Source organism: Lissotriton vulgaris, chromosome 7 (assembly GCF_964263255.1).
Source record: "Lissotriton vulgaris chromosome 7, aLisVul1.2, whole genome shotgun sequence".
NCBI classification, from domain to species: Eukaryota; Metazoa; Chordata; class Amphibia; order Caudata; family Salamandridae; genus Lissotriton; species Lissotriton vulgaris.
The window spans coordinates 664,992,874-665,009,421 of NC_141695.1; the positions used below are offsets into that span (position 1 = coordinate 664,992,874).

General features: G+C 45.5%; 1 protein-coding gene across 2 annotated transcripts in view; it reads left to right on the forward strand.

The window, feature by feature from the left end:
- The window catches only part of PCTP (phosphatidylcholine transfer protein), a 238,823-nt gene that overhangs the window by 69,714 nt on the left and 152,561 nt on the right, over positions 1–16,548 (forward strand). For both annotated transcript variants that reach the window (XR_015297509.1, XM_086930871.1), the window contains exon 2: positions 1,058–1,175. Coding sequence is in view for 1 of the 2 variants with exons in the window: in XM_086930871.1 (XP_086786997.1) it covers positions 1,058–1,175 (118 nt within the window). In the remaining variant the exon portion in view is untranslated. The remainder of the gene's footprint in view (positions 1–1,057; positions 1,176–16,548) is intronic.

A 16,548-nucleotide genomic window follows, 5' to 3' on the forward strand; every position in this document is an offset into this window, starting at 1 on the left:
TTTTTTCTCAGCCCCCACTTGACGAATCCCCCCAAAACTTTCAGGGACGGAGCGAAGCGGAGCGGGCCATCTTCTTTGAGAAATCTGCGATTCATCAACCGGCGCCAAAGTTATTCCCAATAGAATGTTGCGGATTTCCTATGGAAACTAGGTCCTAACTATAACTACCTACTATATATATAATATTGTCGCTTTCTAAAAAGGTCTCGTCACACATAACCATTCAAAAACATTGTACAATGCCACCGCTGCTCTATGTACTACAACACTACAACCAGGATAGGGATAGTAGTACACTGTCTACTATGACTGCATACTTGGCACACCAATTCAGGTCAAAGAATAGGTCCTGGACTTCGGATTGTCAGGGAAAGGCCTAAGCTTCTGTTCTCATGCTAGAGTAGCGTGACACCAGGGCCAAAATGAAGGTCAGAACACTAGTTTCACACACAATCAATAAATCAGGTCAAGCGAACTTGCTATGTTTCCATGTAGGGGATGTTTCTGTCCCGTTCCAACACTGAGATGGTTTAGGCTGAAATTTGGCACAGGTTCACTGAGTGAAGAAAACTATAGCCAAGTTTCAAAGTTCTGAGCTGTTCTCAATCTTTTTCTCTAATTACCACTGCCACCAGAATCTCTTCATTCACATGAGCTGAATAACAAAAACAGAACTAGACAGATGCCTTATAATATGCATGTGACATATAAGGATTGTGTCCTAATGTCTGAGGGACTGTAGTCTGGACAGTAACATTTCCTATTGGTTCAGGAAATGTGACATTTCTCAGGCTGCTCTTTGCCTGTCTGCTTATTATATGGATAATTCAGATGTATCTGTCTGTCTGTCTGTCTGTCTGTCTGTCTGTCTGTCTGTCTGTCTGTCTGTCTGTCTGTCTGTCTATCTATCTATCTATCTATCTATCTATCTATCTATCTATCTATCTATCTATCTATCTATCTATCTATCTATCTATCTATCTCCAAATTCAATTAAATGTACCTCACACCACATATAGTTCCACCATAATTTCTTTTTACTTTTTCATTTCAACAGGAATCTGGGCTTTATGAGTACAAAGTCTTTGGTGGACTTCCTGACTGTCCTCCCGAGCTATTTGCAGATGTCTATATGGACTTAGACTACAGAAAACAATGGGATCAATTTGTTAAAGGTTGGTAAATTGCACAAAGGTTCATACTGTGAATCAGAACTGTTGTTTATCACTTTGGGCAGCACATTTAGTTTTTTTCTATGGTTGACTAATTTTAAATATTTTTTCATAGCAGCTTTTAGTCCCACTAATAAGTTTACCATATCTAAGTGCATTCTAATATTGAGTTACATAGTGACATAATCTTACCTTATGAATACTTCAGGACAATGTCTGTTAATTTGTTCTAATTGTACTGCATACATGTTTGTCCACAGCTATACCCAATACTTAACATCATATACGATAACACAGTAGAATTGCTAGTAGGATGAGCCCCTCTTACAAGAGGAGAATTCAGGAGAGTTCACAGAAGAAAGCATTTTACCAAGGATCTTAACATGAATGGACAAGAGCATAGTTATTCTCTGTTAGCCAGAAACTGTGCATTCAATTGATTAGCCAGAAATCTCTAAATAGCATTATTTAGCCAGAGTTTGATTTCGTTGGGATATGTGCTTACCATGGATTAGCCTAAGGAGGTGGATTGAACATACCATGGATTATAACTGGCTGTATAGCAGCGGAAGGCATAGTTTGTCTTACCTTATCCAAACCATAGAAGTTATGCATATCTTGAATTATACAGGATACGTGCATGTGATGGATAATCAATGATTTACATATCTTACACGAGCCAGATAAAAACCACCAGGTTTCTCAAGCTGTCTTACATTTATATTAGACAAATTTCCAGTATTTTCTACCACTGCAAGATAGCCTTTATCTTTTTCTTCACGTCTGGCCGAATTTCTTGTGTTTCGAAAATCACCCGCTTTCTATTGCCGTGTGCCCTTCTAGACTGCCTCATTGGTGTCCAGATGTCACAATAGTTTCTTAATCTGCGTGATTGTGTTGGTTATGGTAGTATTTACTGCCTTTGTCTTCTCCCTTGACATGTCTACTCTCCAGATCCTGTTTTGTTTTTTCTTTTTTTTTGGGTTGAGTGTGAAGAGAGAAAGTGCCCAGCACTCCCTACCTATTTGAAGGCTATTCTTTCTATATTTTACCAATCCAGTCAGCATCACTAACTACCATGATGTAGTTGTGATGACCACAAAGGGAGGGGCATGGGGAAAATCTAGCCCCTGAACCTCTGTGCCTTACTTCACCATCGGTAATTTTGATGGGGTTGGGTGGGGTGAGGGCTAAGAGGTAGATAGGACAGGAACCAGCTTCAGTCTTACAGCTCACGCCATCTCATAAAGAAGAGTGAGACCAGAATTGTAGGTAAACAAAGCAAATATTTTAGACTTTTCCCCATAACATCCTAATGGGGACTACTGAGACCTTAACCCCCCCCCCCTCCCCTTCGCACTCCCACCAGCATGTTGGAAGATAACAGAGAATGTACCTTTTGTGCTATGCCTCTATCCTGTCAATTTACAGGACTGCAGATGATACAGCTCAAAAGGGATGGGTTGTGCACCCTGCCATGCTGTTTTTTGGTCCAAGAGAAATTGGAACCGAAGCATAAAAGGGAATGTGGATCCTGCCACAAGTAGGTTGGACAAGGGGGATGGGAATGAGTTTCAGGAGAGATAGCGGATGGTAACTGTGTCGTGAGAGATGGGTTATGATAACGAGGAGCAAGAAAGACTTGGGGTGAGTTCTGCTTTCCAGTGGGAAAATGAGATACAAGTTCCGATCACTCTGTGCTTGTAAGTTGCGGATTGTTTTTTCATATACCTATCTGTTCATATTAAGAACTGCAAATTATATATGCTTAAAGCACGCTGAATCCTTATTATTATTGCACATTTACACATATTTTAATTGCACTGCCATTTTGTTATCTTGTGTTTTGCATGGCGCATTGAGTCTAACAGTAACACAGCCACGTTCTGAGTGAGAACTGCAGATTTAGTAAAGTAAGCATTTTTACCCTAGATTACTGTTTCCCTTTTCAAGCTGTTGTCACATTCTTACCACAAAAAGAGACTGCCACCTGCTCATTAGAATGTATCCATAGTTTCAGTTGTATCACATATCACCTGTTCTTTGCTTGTATCATTGGATTGAGCGAAAAATATATAAATGTTGTGACAAAATGAGTAGAAACTGATGAGGGTAAATTGATTGTAGTTTGAAATGAGAGTTTGCTCTTAGAATAATTTTTGATGCTTGCTGGCTATTTTTGCATTAAACATTTTTGACTTCTATGGGCCTTCTTGAATGTCGTTTTTCTCCTACAAAGGTAGGATCCTTCAATACTTGATGTTTTTCAATATTCCTTCCCCATTGTAAACATTGCATATTTTGTACTTTTACTCTCATATTCAAGCTAATCATATGCCATTAATTTCCACTTAGAACTCATCCTCTTTCCAGAAGAAACTCGCTTCCAACCTTATCAAGCCCACTTACTTTCTGCCCAGTTCCCCTCCTAATTTTGTGCTCTTCCTCAATCCTGTTGCCTCATTCCTACCCATCTCCTCACTCAGTCATTTGGTCTTCCTCACTATTTTGCTCTCTTTACCAACCCCAGTCTTTCTTCTTCCATCTTATCCAGCACCCCACTTTAACTCTCCTTCTCCTTTTATGCCATATCCCCTTACCTTAATTCCACAATCTCTGATCTACCTTCTTTTTGCAGGTGTGCACATATCCTTTACTAACCCCATCACATTTCTCTAAGAACCTACTCGCTTACTACCTCCTTCCTTCTCCTGTCCTGCTTCCTCCCCACCTTTCATCCTCTAACACCCATCCTGTCTGCCTTCCCCACAACCTCTGATTAATCCTTTTCTCAAAATGACAGCCTTATTTCTCCTTATTCCGCTCCTGTTCCTTTATTTTCTCTATTCATCTCCTCTCCCACCAAAATTCTTGTATCCCCCTTACAAATTTTCCCTTTTTAGGCACATCCCCTCACAACTCTTAGCTCCTTTGTAAGATCTCCCGTGTATTAACAGCATCCTCACCTGCATCCTGTGGCTCCATCATAAGTAACATCAGCCCCAGCCAATTCACCTTTCTTTCCCATCATGCTTCTGTTACCCCCCATCTGATATAAAGGTAAAATGCATAGCTCTTACATGGCATCAGTTGCTGCCTGTCTGGCTCTTAATGGCTCTTCTGATCCTCTTCCTCCCTCATAACGCGCACATGCACACCATCAGTGCCTTGCGTAAAAACACAGGCGGTTGCAGCACCTCACTTCCACTGCATCCTTCCTCCCTCTGGCATTCTACTACTAACTCTTTTTCCTCTGCAGTGCTTCCCCTAACCCTTGACAGCCTATACGGTGTACATCAACTAATGCGCCTCCTAAATCCTTACACACTAACAAATGCCACTGTATAGCCAGACAAATCTTGTCAGGTCTATACTCAACCTATTTGAATAGGAAGAATAGGCACTCTCAGATCTCCATCAGCTTCCACTTCCCCTCTTTCTTCTAGCTCCTCACTAGCCCCACTTTCTTTGTAATACACCCTCTTTTCACACATGAATTGACCCTATACTAATGCTGCTTCATCTTCACTTTTTGCCTGCGTTAAACTATTTTTATTATTTCTGCCTGCTGATCAATGAACACATGCCAGTAACCGGTCCCCGGAAGCTTGTTCCCTTCCTAGTGTAAGAATTGGCTTGGTAGTTTGGTTTGCCCTGTTCCCATCATGCACTGGGACAGGAACAGACTAATTTGCATATAGCCAGGTTCTGAGCTGGGATGGTGCAGTGAGCTAAAAAACGGTGTTGGATCTAGCCCTGATCTATTGACTGGGTGAGAGTATTCTGCTTAATTCAGAAACTCTGTCCATCACCACCCCTTGTTGTTAAATATTTTGTCCACCCTAAGCGTGGAAGGATATACTCAGATGTGAGTCCCTTGCTCATTGCACCATCAGGATTCGGGCAAGCCGGGCCGACGACGGCTGAAATGCCAGAAACCGGTCCCCGGAAGCTTTTTTCCTTCCCAGTGTAAGAATTGGCTTGGTAGTTTGGTTTGCCCTGTTCCCATCATGCACTGGGACAGGAACAGACTAATTTGCATAGAGACAGGTTCTGAGCTGGGATGGTGCAGTGAGCTAAAAAACGGTGTTGGATCTAGCCCTGATCTCTTGACTGGGTGAGAGTATTCTGCTTAATTCAGAAACTCTGTCCATCACCACCCCTTGTTGTTAAATATTTTGTCCACCCTAAGCGTGGAAGGGTATACTCAGATGGGAGTCCCTTGCTCATTGCACCATCAGGATTCGAGCAAGCCGGGCCGACGACGGCTGAAATGCCAGAAACCGGTCCCCGGAAGCTTGTTTCCTTCCCAGTGTAAGAATTGGCTTGGTAGTTTGGTTTGCCCTAATCCCATCATGCACTGGGACAGGAACAGACTAATTTGCATATAGCCAGGTTCTGAGCTGGGATGGTGCAGTGAGCTAAAAAACGGTGTTGGATCTAGCCCTGATCTCTTGACTGGGTGAGAGTATTCTGCTTAATTCAGAAACTCTGTCCATCACCACCCCTTGTTGTTAAATAAGATCAATGAACACAGTAACTGATAAAGTATCCTAAAGCTGATATCAAGCTTGAAACCAGACATGTTAGTCATTATTGAAATGAGGTTTAGAAACAATACCTCACTGGTATTCCTCAGGATTATCCTATCATGATCTTCAAGGCATACTTATAAGCTACCAATATTAAAGACATACACTTGAAAAATTGAGAATCATTACTAATGTTTGGCACACCCACCCTTCTTTATCACATTCCTGCTCAAATAGAGTCCACTGCAGAACAAAAGCTCTTTTACTGAGGCTTTCCTTGATGCTGTCTGTTACATTTGTGTAACACATACCAAACTCTGGATCATGAGTGAACTGAACATTTTGTGCGACTATCCTGCCACAGCCAAGAACCAATATGAAAAAAACCCAGAAAGTTCTCATATTTTCTCTATTGCTCACTGGGTCGTCTCACACACAGCTAGCCACTGTTATGATGCAATCATGGTTCACCATGATCACAGAAATAAAATCTAATTCTGGAGCGACCACCCAATCATCTCTTCCAGCATCACAATGAAAACTACAACGGCATAAAGACAGTGGACCAAACTTGGTCTGTTAGAACTTCACTCACACTTCTCATCTATCTGTTCTGCCAACCCTTGACCGAATAAAAGATGCATGAAGATGTACAGTTGCTGCGGGGCATGGCTAGCCAGCCAACATGGCGGACACGAGTTCCTAACTCTCCGGCCTATATCCCCTGTAATCCATAAAAATGATCCTCTTAGTGTGCCATCCAAGCTGGTTCCGCGTGGAGCCAGACAGCGGAAGAGATACTGAAGACAGGAAACACTTCCTTGAGCCATTTCAACCGCTGTGGTCGCAGCTACAGACATGAAGACGGACATGGCCTCAGCATGGTGAGGCTGCGCGGCAGAGATCCCCAGCGGACGGCAGCCTCCTACACTGGGACGGAGACTGCTGTTGTGATAAAGAGCCGCCATCGTGGGGGTCGCGACAGGCTTCACACACGAATCCTGTCCCTATAAGTGAAGCGGACACAACCGCCGCGTTGCCGTGTAAGGTGCACCATCCGGCGGGGCTGCCTGTGGAACCGGAGTGCGGTGGTGTGAATCCCACGGGCCGCTGGACACCTGAGGAGCCGAGCACTGTAGCGGTTTACCCGGTGAACAGCGCGGCGGCCCCCGAAAGGAGAGTTGCTGTCCCTGCAGTGCGGATCTGGGTTGCTGCGAGGTGACTGGCCCACTGGGAGGCCGTGCAGCCTACACTGGTGCCGCTCTGCACCGGAGGCTCCCAGGGAGCGAGGTGCTGTGATGACATCTGTAGCAGGGAGACGAGGGGCAGCTGCCCGCTGACGGGCCACAGACAAAGAACTGAGGCGATCACAACACGCAGAACCCCCAGCGGAACCATATCAAGCGACGTATCTGAAGGCGACCTGCGGACGCTTGGGCCTAATGTTGGGTGGGTGGCATGGTGGCGGCGAGTGGGTGAATGTGCGTACCCGCAGCAAGGCCAGAGACTCCTAATACCATCTTACCAGCCAGGAAGATGACATACGCTGGGAAGAGGTACCTGGGAAGACCTACCTCATCAAAAGATATGGAAAGAGGCGCACTCTAAGGCATATGCGGCGCTACACTGTGCAGCCTTGCAGGCCGCACCCTCCAGTACCTGCTGTGCGCGGCAGAGGGGAGTGGGGGGGCGCTGGGATGGATGGGATGGAGCGGAAGTCGCCGGGGAACTCGCATGAAAAGGAGCCAAAGCCTATAATTTGCGAAGACCATGCAGACTGTTTAAAACGGGAGCACCCATTATAGACGTGCGGACTTCTTGCCGAGCGCACTGAGAGTTCCCACATCGTTCCACGCTCAGGAGGCCTCCCTTAGCTGCCGCTGATCTACTGATAATGAGCAGCCGCCACATGCATCATCTTTGGGGACGAGACGCTGCACCGTGTGAAACACTATCCTTGGTGTGAGGCCTACGACACACACTCTGACTCTCGGATTGGGAACACACAGATAAGCTGCTGACTTCTACATGGCACCTCCTCAACTCACAAGTTCCTTACAGTCCCCAGCAAATACTACACCCTAACCATACAGCACCAAATCCATCAGACACCTTTGGGACGAGAGGCACGGCGGAGGCACCCACAACTACCGAAAGCCAACGGTCCTACATCACACAGCAATCTAGCTAGGAGAAGATAGGCACGGGTGAAGCACTAGAGGTCCCTCCATTGGAACAAGGAAGCGAGCACTCTACAACCAACGCACTTTGTGGAAGGCAATCACGAAGAGGGACCTGGTGCTGAGAGTCGCTGCTGGCTGCCACCTGTTGGAGAATCAGATCTCAAAGTAGTCACAAGACCGGTAAAGCAGAAGCCTCGCATGATGGGACCATATTCAGTGGCTCAACCTGCATACATTGTTCAAGAAACACACGCCTAGGGGACAGTCACCCTCTATCCTGAGCTCGTGATGCAGTCATACCATTTGTGCACTGGACCCGTCGGACACTGGCTGCGAATGCCCACTGCGCAACAACTTGTGATGGGCCATATATACACGCCAAGATGCAGCAAGGGCCGCTGCATGCTGGTAACCTGGATCCTTCACGTTTGAGAGACGAGAGTGAAGCGAGCCAAGTACCACAGCACTACTGCTCCAAGGACAGAGTCCATTTTGACCACCAGAGAAAATAGGAGCTTGATTAGATCATACCAGGACATCCCTGGAAACCCGGATTGATAAGGTTACCTCAAACTTCACGCTCCTCCATGCAGATCATTGCAAACTAGCTGACAAAGTTACCGCCCAAGGTCAAACTCTCAAGGAACTCCAGACGGTCACTCACGGTCACGCTGCTGCACTGCAAGATATGATGGATCGTATACATGATCTGGAGGATAGAGCGGAGGACGAGGAAGGACTCTCTCGTCGCAACAATATTCGTGCTGTGGGATTGCCAGAAGGAGGGGAGGGTAGGAACCCAGAAATGAATATCGAGAACTGGCTGCGTGACCTTATGCCACAGGGAACATTGTCGAAACAGTTTGCAGTGGAAAGGGCCCATCGGGTGCCAACACAGAGGCCTCAGCCGGGAGCCAGACCACGCCCCTTCCTGTTCAAACTCCTCAACTACAAAGACAGGGATGCGCTGCTATGAGAGACCCGAAAACTAGACAGCCTCACAGTAAGTGGCAGCCACGTCAAGCTTTTCTCTGTCTATACCTCTCTTGTGCAACACTGCAGAAACAACTATATGGCGGTGAAACGTCAACTCGGGGAGCTAGAGTTACCATGCTCACTGTTGTTTCCTGCCAGGCTGTGAGTGGTTGTGAAGGGTAAATTTCGTGTCTTCGACTCTCCTGCGGAGACATGGGACTGGCTCAAAGAGACAGGACTGTGGACAGGAACGAGGCTGACAGATTCAGGGGAAGATACCTTAACAGGCAAGAGGAAGACGGTGCGGACGGTGAAGGGCACTACGCTGGACAGCACCAAGAACAGTAGCCCCAAGTCCAGAGAAAATGCGAAAGGAGCGTCAAAATGTAGTAGCAGCGGTCACAACACTTGGCACCCTGAGCGCTAAAGATCGCCAGGAATCCTTCGTGCAACCTACGGTGGTGGCGAGCGACTCGTCATCACCATCAACTGACATTTCTGATGACCTTTGCCTACCGGTGGTCACTCCGCAGACTGCTGATGGTATCCTAGGATGAGAACACTATTGTGCTGAACTCTGTGGCGGACCACCCACGCAAGTAGCTCACTGTTTGTTAATATGGTTCTGTTCATAATGGGCGGGGGCGGGTCAACAGTGCTATTGACTGTACACACCCGTTAGACATTACCTAGGAGCCACTAAGCCTATAGCCAGACACTTTTTTTTTGGTCCTCATTACACCATGGTTACTGCAATCTGGGCCGGTATGGAAAATGAGATACCCTTGATCCTTCTTTGGTCCAAGCAGGTACATACAGTGCCTTCCACTGCACCCAACTATCGTTTATTAGAAGGATGCAGGGGAAAGTGGCCTTGCCTGCTCACCACCCCAATCCATGGGTTGATGTAATCATTGGACTAAGTTTCCGAATTAGATTTCCGAATTTGTCAACCATGGGTACCTGTCAATTCAGCCAGTTCAAAATAGGCTCCCACACTTCAGCCAGAGTACTTTTATCCCTTTTAATGTCAAATCGACATGTCCTTTAACCACATTCAACCAGGTTATTGCATTGGGGGGGTTGAGGGTCTAAACAACATTTACAGATTTCCCTTTTAGCCAGAAGGATTAAATTAAACAACAACCCCCTCTGTTTAGATATTAGGGCCTGTTGAGTTGCATAGTCCACTCCTAAGAGTACCAAAGTTTCTGTTAAGGTTATATTTTCTCCTGGAATATCCCTTATACTGTTTTCCACTGAGCTCCAGTAGTTCTTTAGCCCTGAGCATGTAAAAAGGACATGCAGGTCATTTGCTTTGAGAAGATTGTACCTTTTACATCTTTGGACCGGCTGTTGCACAAATTTTGATAGTCTATGTGGTGTCCAGTACAGACTATGCATGACGAAGAAGTGGTGTCTTTTAAGATTAGCTGGAGTGACAATGTAATAAAGGAGTTTGACTGAGTCAGACCACAAAACCTTCATGCTTCCCTCCTGCAACACCCCTGTCCAGACCTCAGATGGATCTTGTGTATTTTCCTCTTCCACCTCCAAAAAATGTCTGTACCATAATGCTACTTCTTTAGCTTTCTGTGAGGGGTCCTGTATTAAGGCCTCAATATCCCAGTTGCCTCCAACTTCAGTCCCTGCCATTGTAGGCCATGAAGTGAGCTGTATGTACTTGAACCTTGAGAGCCCGCTACCCGTCTTAATATACAGAACTTCCCATGGGACCAATACGCTGTCTGATGTTAGGTCACCTCATTGTTTGACTCCTGCCTGCTTCAAAGGTAAGCTCAGGGCATCCTTAAGACACTTCGATGTCCCCGGGGAATTCCTTATTGGAGCAAACTCTGAAAATTAGCCAATCTTAAGGATTTGTCTCACCTTGTGACTCTCCTCGCAGGCAGTTAATATATACGTGACAATACTTAAATCTTAACCTGCACACTACTAACTCCACAGGCTAAACTGGGAGAACTTCTCAGCGGCACACCACACATGTAGGGTAAGGAGGGGACAACCACAGTACAATGTTACCTACGCACGCACCCCATCAGGCCACGCATTGACCTAGTTTATACCTATGCATGGTCACAGAGATTTGGACGGACAAACACGCAAAGTTGGCCCCGGACGTTATGTTGTGCACAGTTCACACAATGTTATTGTTACAGCAGACCGGTGAACTTCTGGAGTGCTTGCGGTGTCATAACTATGCAGCTCACACAGTCCGCACACACTCCACAGTCGATGGGGCAGGCCGTCTGCTCGCCTGGCTACTAAAACAAGAGAGTAACCGCGCTCCGATTGCAGCTTTGCACACACCTGAGGGAGACCTAGTGTACGCACAATGGGAGATTCACAGGGTCATGGTAGGTTACTATACCCAACTGTATCAGTCAAGAGTCCGCTGCTTAGGCCAAGACCTGGAGAGGTTCTTCGAGCAGACCTAACTACCCACAGCCTCAGAAACACATCAGGAGAAACTTAATTGCCCCCTCACCCTTGAGGAGATAAGAGAGGCGATCGCATTCATGACATCTGGGAAAACACCAGGTCCAGATGGCCTGCTGACGAATGCGACAAGGTTTACAGGGAGTCCCTGGTACCATACTTACACACGCTTTACACAACAGCATTGGAGAAAGCCACGCTACCGCCCTTGATGCGCGAGGCGTACCTAGTGTCTCTGCCTAAACTAGACCAGTATCCCACATCCTTGGGATCTTATAGGCGGCTTGCGCTACTCAACGTGGATTATAAGATACTTGCCAAAGTACTAGCGGATCGTTTGACACCAGTAGTCCCCGACCTGGTCCAATGTGACAAAAATGGAATAGTGCCCAAATGGAGTACGTCGCTGGACCTGCGAAGGTTTTTCAGAGTGGCCACAGACTGTACGGGAGTGGTAAAGAGCGGGTTACCTAATCTTGGACCTGGAAAAAGCATTTGATTGCTTGGAGTGGAACTACTTGTCGGCATTGTTGCAACAATACGATCTGGGAATGGGATTTCTGCAAATGGTGCACATCTTATAGAAGAACCCCACAGTTCAGGTAAGGCTGGGTCCATACATATCTAATGTTACACTAATATGCACGGGTATCAGACAGGGCTGCCCACTATCGCCGCTCCTGTTTGCGTTGGCCGTTGAGCCCCTTGCGGCGGCATTACGCTCAACACTAGGGGAAGGAATACCCCTTGAGATGCAGTACACCAAGTGTCGTCGTATGCAGACGACATGCTGGTATACGTGAGAGACATAGAAGAAATTCCAGCCCAGTTGGCCGGCACCCTACAAGACTTTGCCGCCATTTCGGGACTCCGGGTGAATGTCATCAAGTCCTATGCGTTCGGGGCGGGGAGGCAAGATCCAGGATACACCCTTAACGGTACGAGAGTACAGTGGAGAGGGGACACCTTTCGATACCTGGCAATTCAGATATATCGTTAACCGTCAGACCTTTTTGATGGTAACCTGGGAAGGGTCTTCACGGCCATCATGTTTCTGGAAGCACATTACCGCTAACGGTCACTGGCAGGGTAGCACCGTCCAAAATGGTGATTCTCCCCAGGTTACTGTATTACTTTACTAACTTGCCTTTATACGTTCCCGTGGCTTTCTTTTGCCACACTCTCTAAACCGCTCAGGGACCTCATCTGGGGGAGCAGCCGACACCGGATGACACTAGCGAAGCTATACCTCCCCCGCTGACCTGGGGGGGCTGGCTGCTCCTTGCTTAGAGCACTACTATTTAGCTGCACAGCTGCAATGGATAGACCGCTGGCTCGCGGATAAGGGTCGGGAAGACACGTCATCTACCTCCCCCACGCTCCCTAGAGCAGATACTTACACTCTTCCACCCAGCCACCAAATCTGCAATACCGACACCACTCCTTCTGGCGGTGGCGTACAAATGCTATCGTAGGAGCCTATTCGTCACAAGAGCTTTGGTCCCTTACGCACCGGCGAAACTGCTGGAAAGCTCCCCTAACGGGACAAGGACGCTCACCTCTCTTACACTCATGCGCTGGCGAGACACTGACATACAGACCCTTGGAGATCTATACCGCGATGGCACACTCATTCCATATGACTCCCTGGTCGAAGATGAGGGATTACCACCAGGGTAATTCCTAATACACCGCTCTCCGATTACGACCCTGACCGCTAAATGAGGAGACATGTCCACAGAACCCAGCCAACACCTTACCATACAATACCTCCACGTTATGGGGTGAGGCAGACATCTGGTCAGTTGGTTCGCGGCATCACTACGCACTCATGCAGCGATTACTCAAGAACCCCTCCGAAGCAAATGGGAACTAGATCTCGGGAGACAACTAGAGGAAAGGGAATGGGAACGGGTATTGAAGAGTCCAGTGAAATATGAGGTTTCGACAAATACAATTGTTTATTGTGCATAGGGCATACCTTACACCTGAGATGATCAATAGGTATTTCCACCGCACGAATGCAGTGTGCCCTAGATGTGCCGAACCTGGGGCTGGTCTAGTCCACATGCTTTGGAGTTGCCAAAGACTACACACATATTGGCACACAATTAGCGAGTTACTACACGTAAGTATTGGGCGCGACATACCTTTTGACTGGACTGTTTACCCGCTGCACCATTTCCGTAGAACCCCGGCCACAAAAGTAACATCCCGGTTCCTTGACCTGGGGCTAGTGGTCGCCAAGCGACTTATCACCTAGAGGTGGAAGGCGCAAGACCCACCTCACACTCGAGCATGGAGACACTCGCTCCTGCATGGGCCATGGCAGAGTGAAAGGCCATCCAATGAGAAGAGCCACTAGGATTGAGGAAGGAGCCCAAAGCTACTCAGTGGGAGGGACTACTCCAAGCACTTCAGCAAACTGAGGAAGTATGCTCAGGGGGACAACCTGAGGGGAGGGATGTAGGCCCAGAGTAGGTGCCGTGGGCCATGTCCGTGTGCAGCCATAGTGTTCCATGTATATGAATATTCGAATTAACACCAAGGGTGAACACAGCTGAAGCCAATGTAGGAGAGTAACAGCCAGACTGACGTGATGTGGCGCACTGTTGGGGGAGCAGAGGGGTGGCGGGGTGGGGATACTTGCACTAGCACAAGCACCGGTCTATGCTGTGGTTGTTGGTTTTTACTGTTTTCATTACACAACATCTGTTTGGATGTCCAAACTGATCCGTCTCAAAGACTTTACACTCTGGACTAATGGAACCATGTTATCACTGAACTGTAACCTATATCATTTATGGAATGAGCTAAACATTAGATTTACACATGCACTCTGGTCCAACAGGCACCCTATGTATACTTGAAATGCTCAAACTTCATGTACCAGTAGTATGTTTCCACTATTGATGAGTGATCCAATGCATGGATATTTCTAAGAGTATATTGCCTTTAATGTACATGTAACCTAAAAGTCAATAAAAACAGATTTAAAATAAAAAAAGATGTACAGTTGCTGCCCCAGTTCATGACCAGTGGATCTACATGCTCATCTACATACTCCTGCTTGCCACAAACCCTCAAGAATAGCCTATTATTTGTTTCTCTATTTTAAGACTGTTTACTTTAGTGCAATAAATGGCTGTTAGTATGTTTTGGTACTTTAGAAGAACCAAATACAAGGCTGAAAACAGGAGGCTTAGCTAGCAGTAGCAACCTGCAGAGAAACCTGGAAATCTGAATCCGAGAGACTACAACTGGTCGAGAATGGATTTGTAAGATACTTATTGGCCGTACCCCAAAGCGCACCTACGTACGGTTGCCACATTGAGTTGGGCATGGATTACCTAATTGATAACATCAGATCCCAACCCATCCTTCCGTGGCACCGAATCTGGGCGAAGACGCAGTGTCACCTGACTCGCTCACTTATAATGGACTGTCTGGGCCGGGCAAATTGGTCAAAAATCCCCTGGCTTACATATTTGAGAAACTTTTCCAGAGACTTGGACCTTATTTCTTACTTTGTAGAGCCCTCTGTCCTGATGGACATTACAAGGAAAGATCTAAACAAGTTATGCTTAAGCCACTTAAGGGAATTGCGCCTATCCCAAGAATTGCATAAACCCTCGAATGTCCAGATCTTAACAGTTCAAAATGCACCTGGTATCCAACCCTATCTAACCTTTCACCTAAGTTCATATGAAAAATATCTTTTGACAAGGTTTCGTTTTAACTCCTTTTTTCGCATAGTCTCATTTCCAAGACAACGGGACTGGTCCCCTTCTATCATGACGTGTCCCTGTGATTGTAAATCTCCCCAGTTCCCTCGCAAGCGTTGGATTATTCCATTGCTGCGTATAATGGGATTGAGATCCTGCCGCCCTGCTTACTTGGCGTTGCAATATTTGGAATCTGAATACATTGCAAAGAGTGTTGCTAGCTTTTTAAAATCATGTATAAAATATTGTTGTAATTTTGATTAATAGAGAAAAAGACTGTATAGCAAACCAATTATTGTTGTACCGCCCTAATAACACAAATGGTGTTATGCGACCTAAATAATTATTGGCTGAGACAAAATGCTGTATCAAAATTCGGAGACCATTTTATTTTTTATTTTTTTCTCCCTTCTATCTATTTTTTGTATATATTATTTATCATTTTTACACATTTTTTATCTTTCAGTTATTTACACCATTTACATTCAAATACATATATTACATATATTCACATAACCATACAACAGACAAAGAGACAAAATTGAAAAAGTGCTATACGATATATTCGGTCGATGGAAAAGTTGAAGAAGGCAATGCGGTGGAATGGAACTACGCGCGTTTCGGCCAGTGGCCTTCGTCAGGTGACCGTCATTCGCAGGTTAAAAACATGACAATGTGTAACATAGGTCTAAAGAAAAAACGCAAAAAATACAGACATAAAAACATATCTCGGTCGCTATTTGTACAAAAATGATTACATCTTAAAGAACTGTAGGGTCAGTATTTTCATTACATGATAGACATAGCAGCAATAATCATTATAAATTTATTAGGCTATATTGTTCTTTTGGTCTTTCATTTTTTTTTTCACAAAAAACTTTCAGTATCTACATTTCAATTTTTAGACATTTTTAAAACCATATCGATGACTGTCTCTATTGTCTGTGTGTTTACCTAGATATACACCACCAGATATTGTAAGCTTTGTAATCCATGTACACATTTCACAGATTTCTTCACCTTCTAATTTGAGACCTTTACTTATAGTAAGAATATAGGTCAGAGAGAAAAGAAAAGAATAAAGCAATTAATTAGCAAGAGAATGTCACTTAGTTGCCTAACTATTACTCACAGGTATTGGATCTAATGAATCTTCACTTTAGTGTTTCTCACTAGTTATTGTTCCTGATGAGAACGTTTCATTTTTACTGTTAGGAAAAGACGTATTATGTTTAAAGAAAGATAGACCATTAATGGTATCAAAAAAGTTGGAACTTACTAACTGTGTTTAAAATTGTACCTTGTAAGAGTCTTTTACCAGTAATTCGTAGACATCTGCGTACTGGGCAGGATTTTTACCCTCGAGAAGAGATATTTAGGGTGTTTTCTAATGTAGGTACTGTGTGTCAACCTGAGATAAAAAAGCAAGGGAGATGGACGTTTGTAGCTGACAGAAGTGCTGAATGGTCTCTTTAGTTTTATCTATATTTATTTTACATAG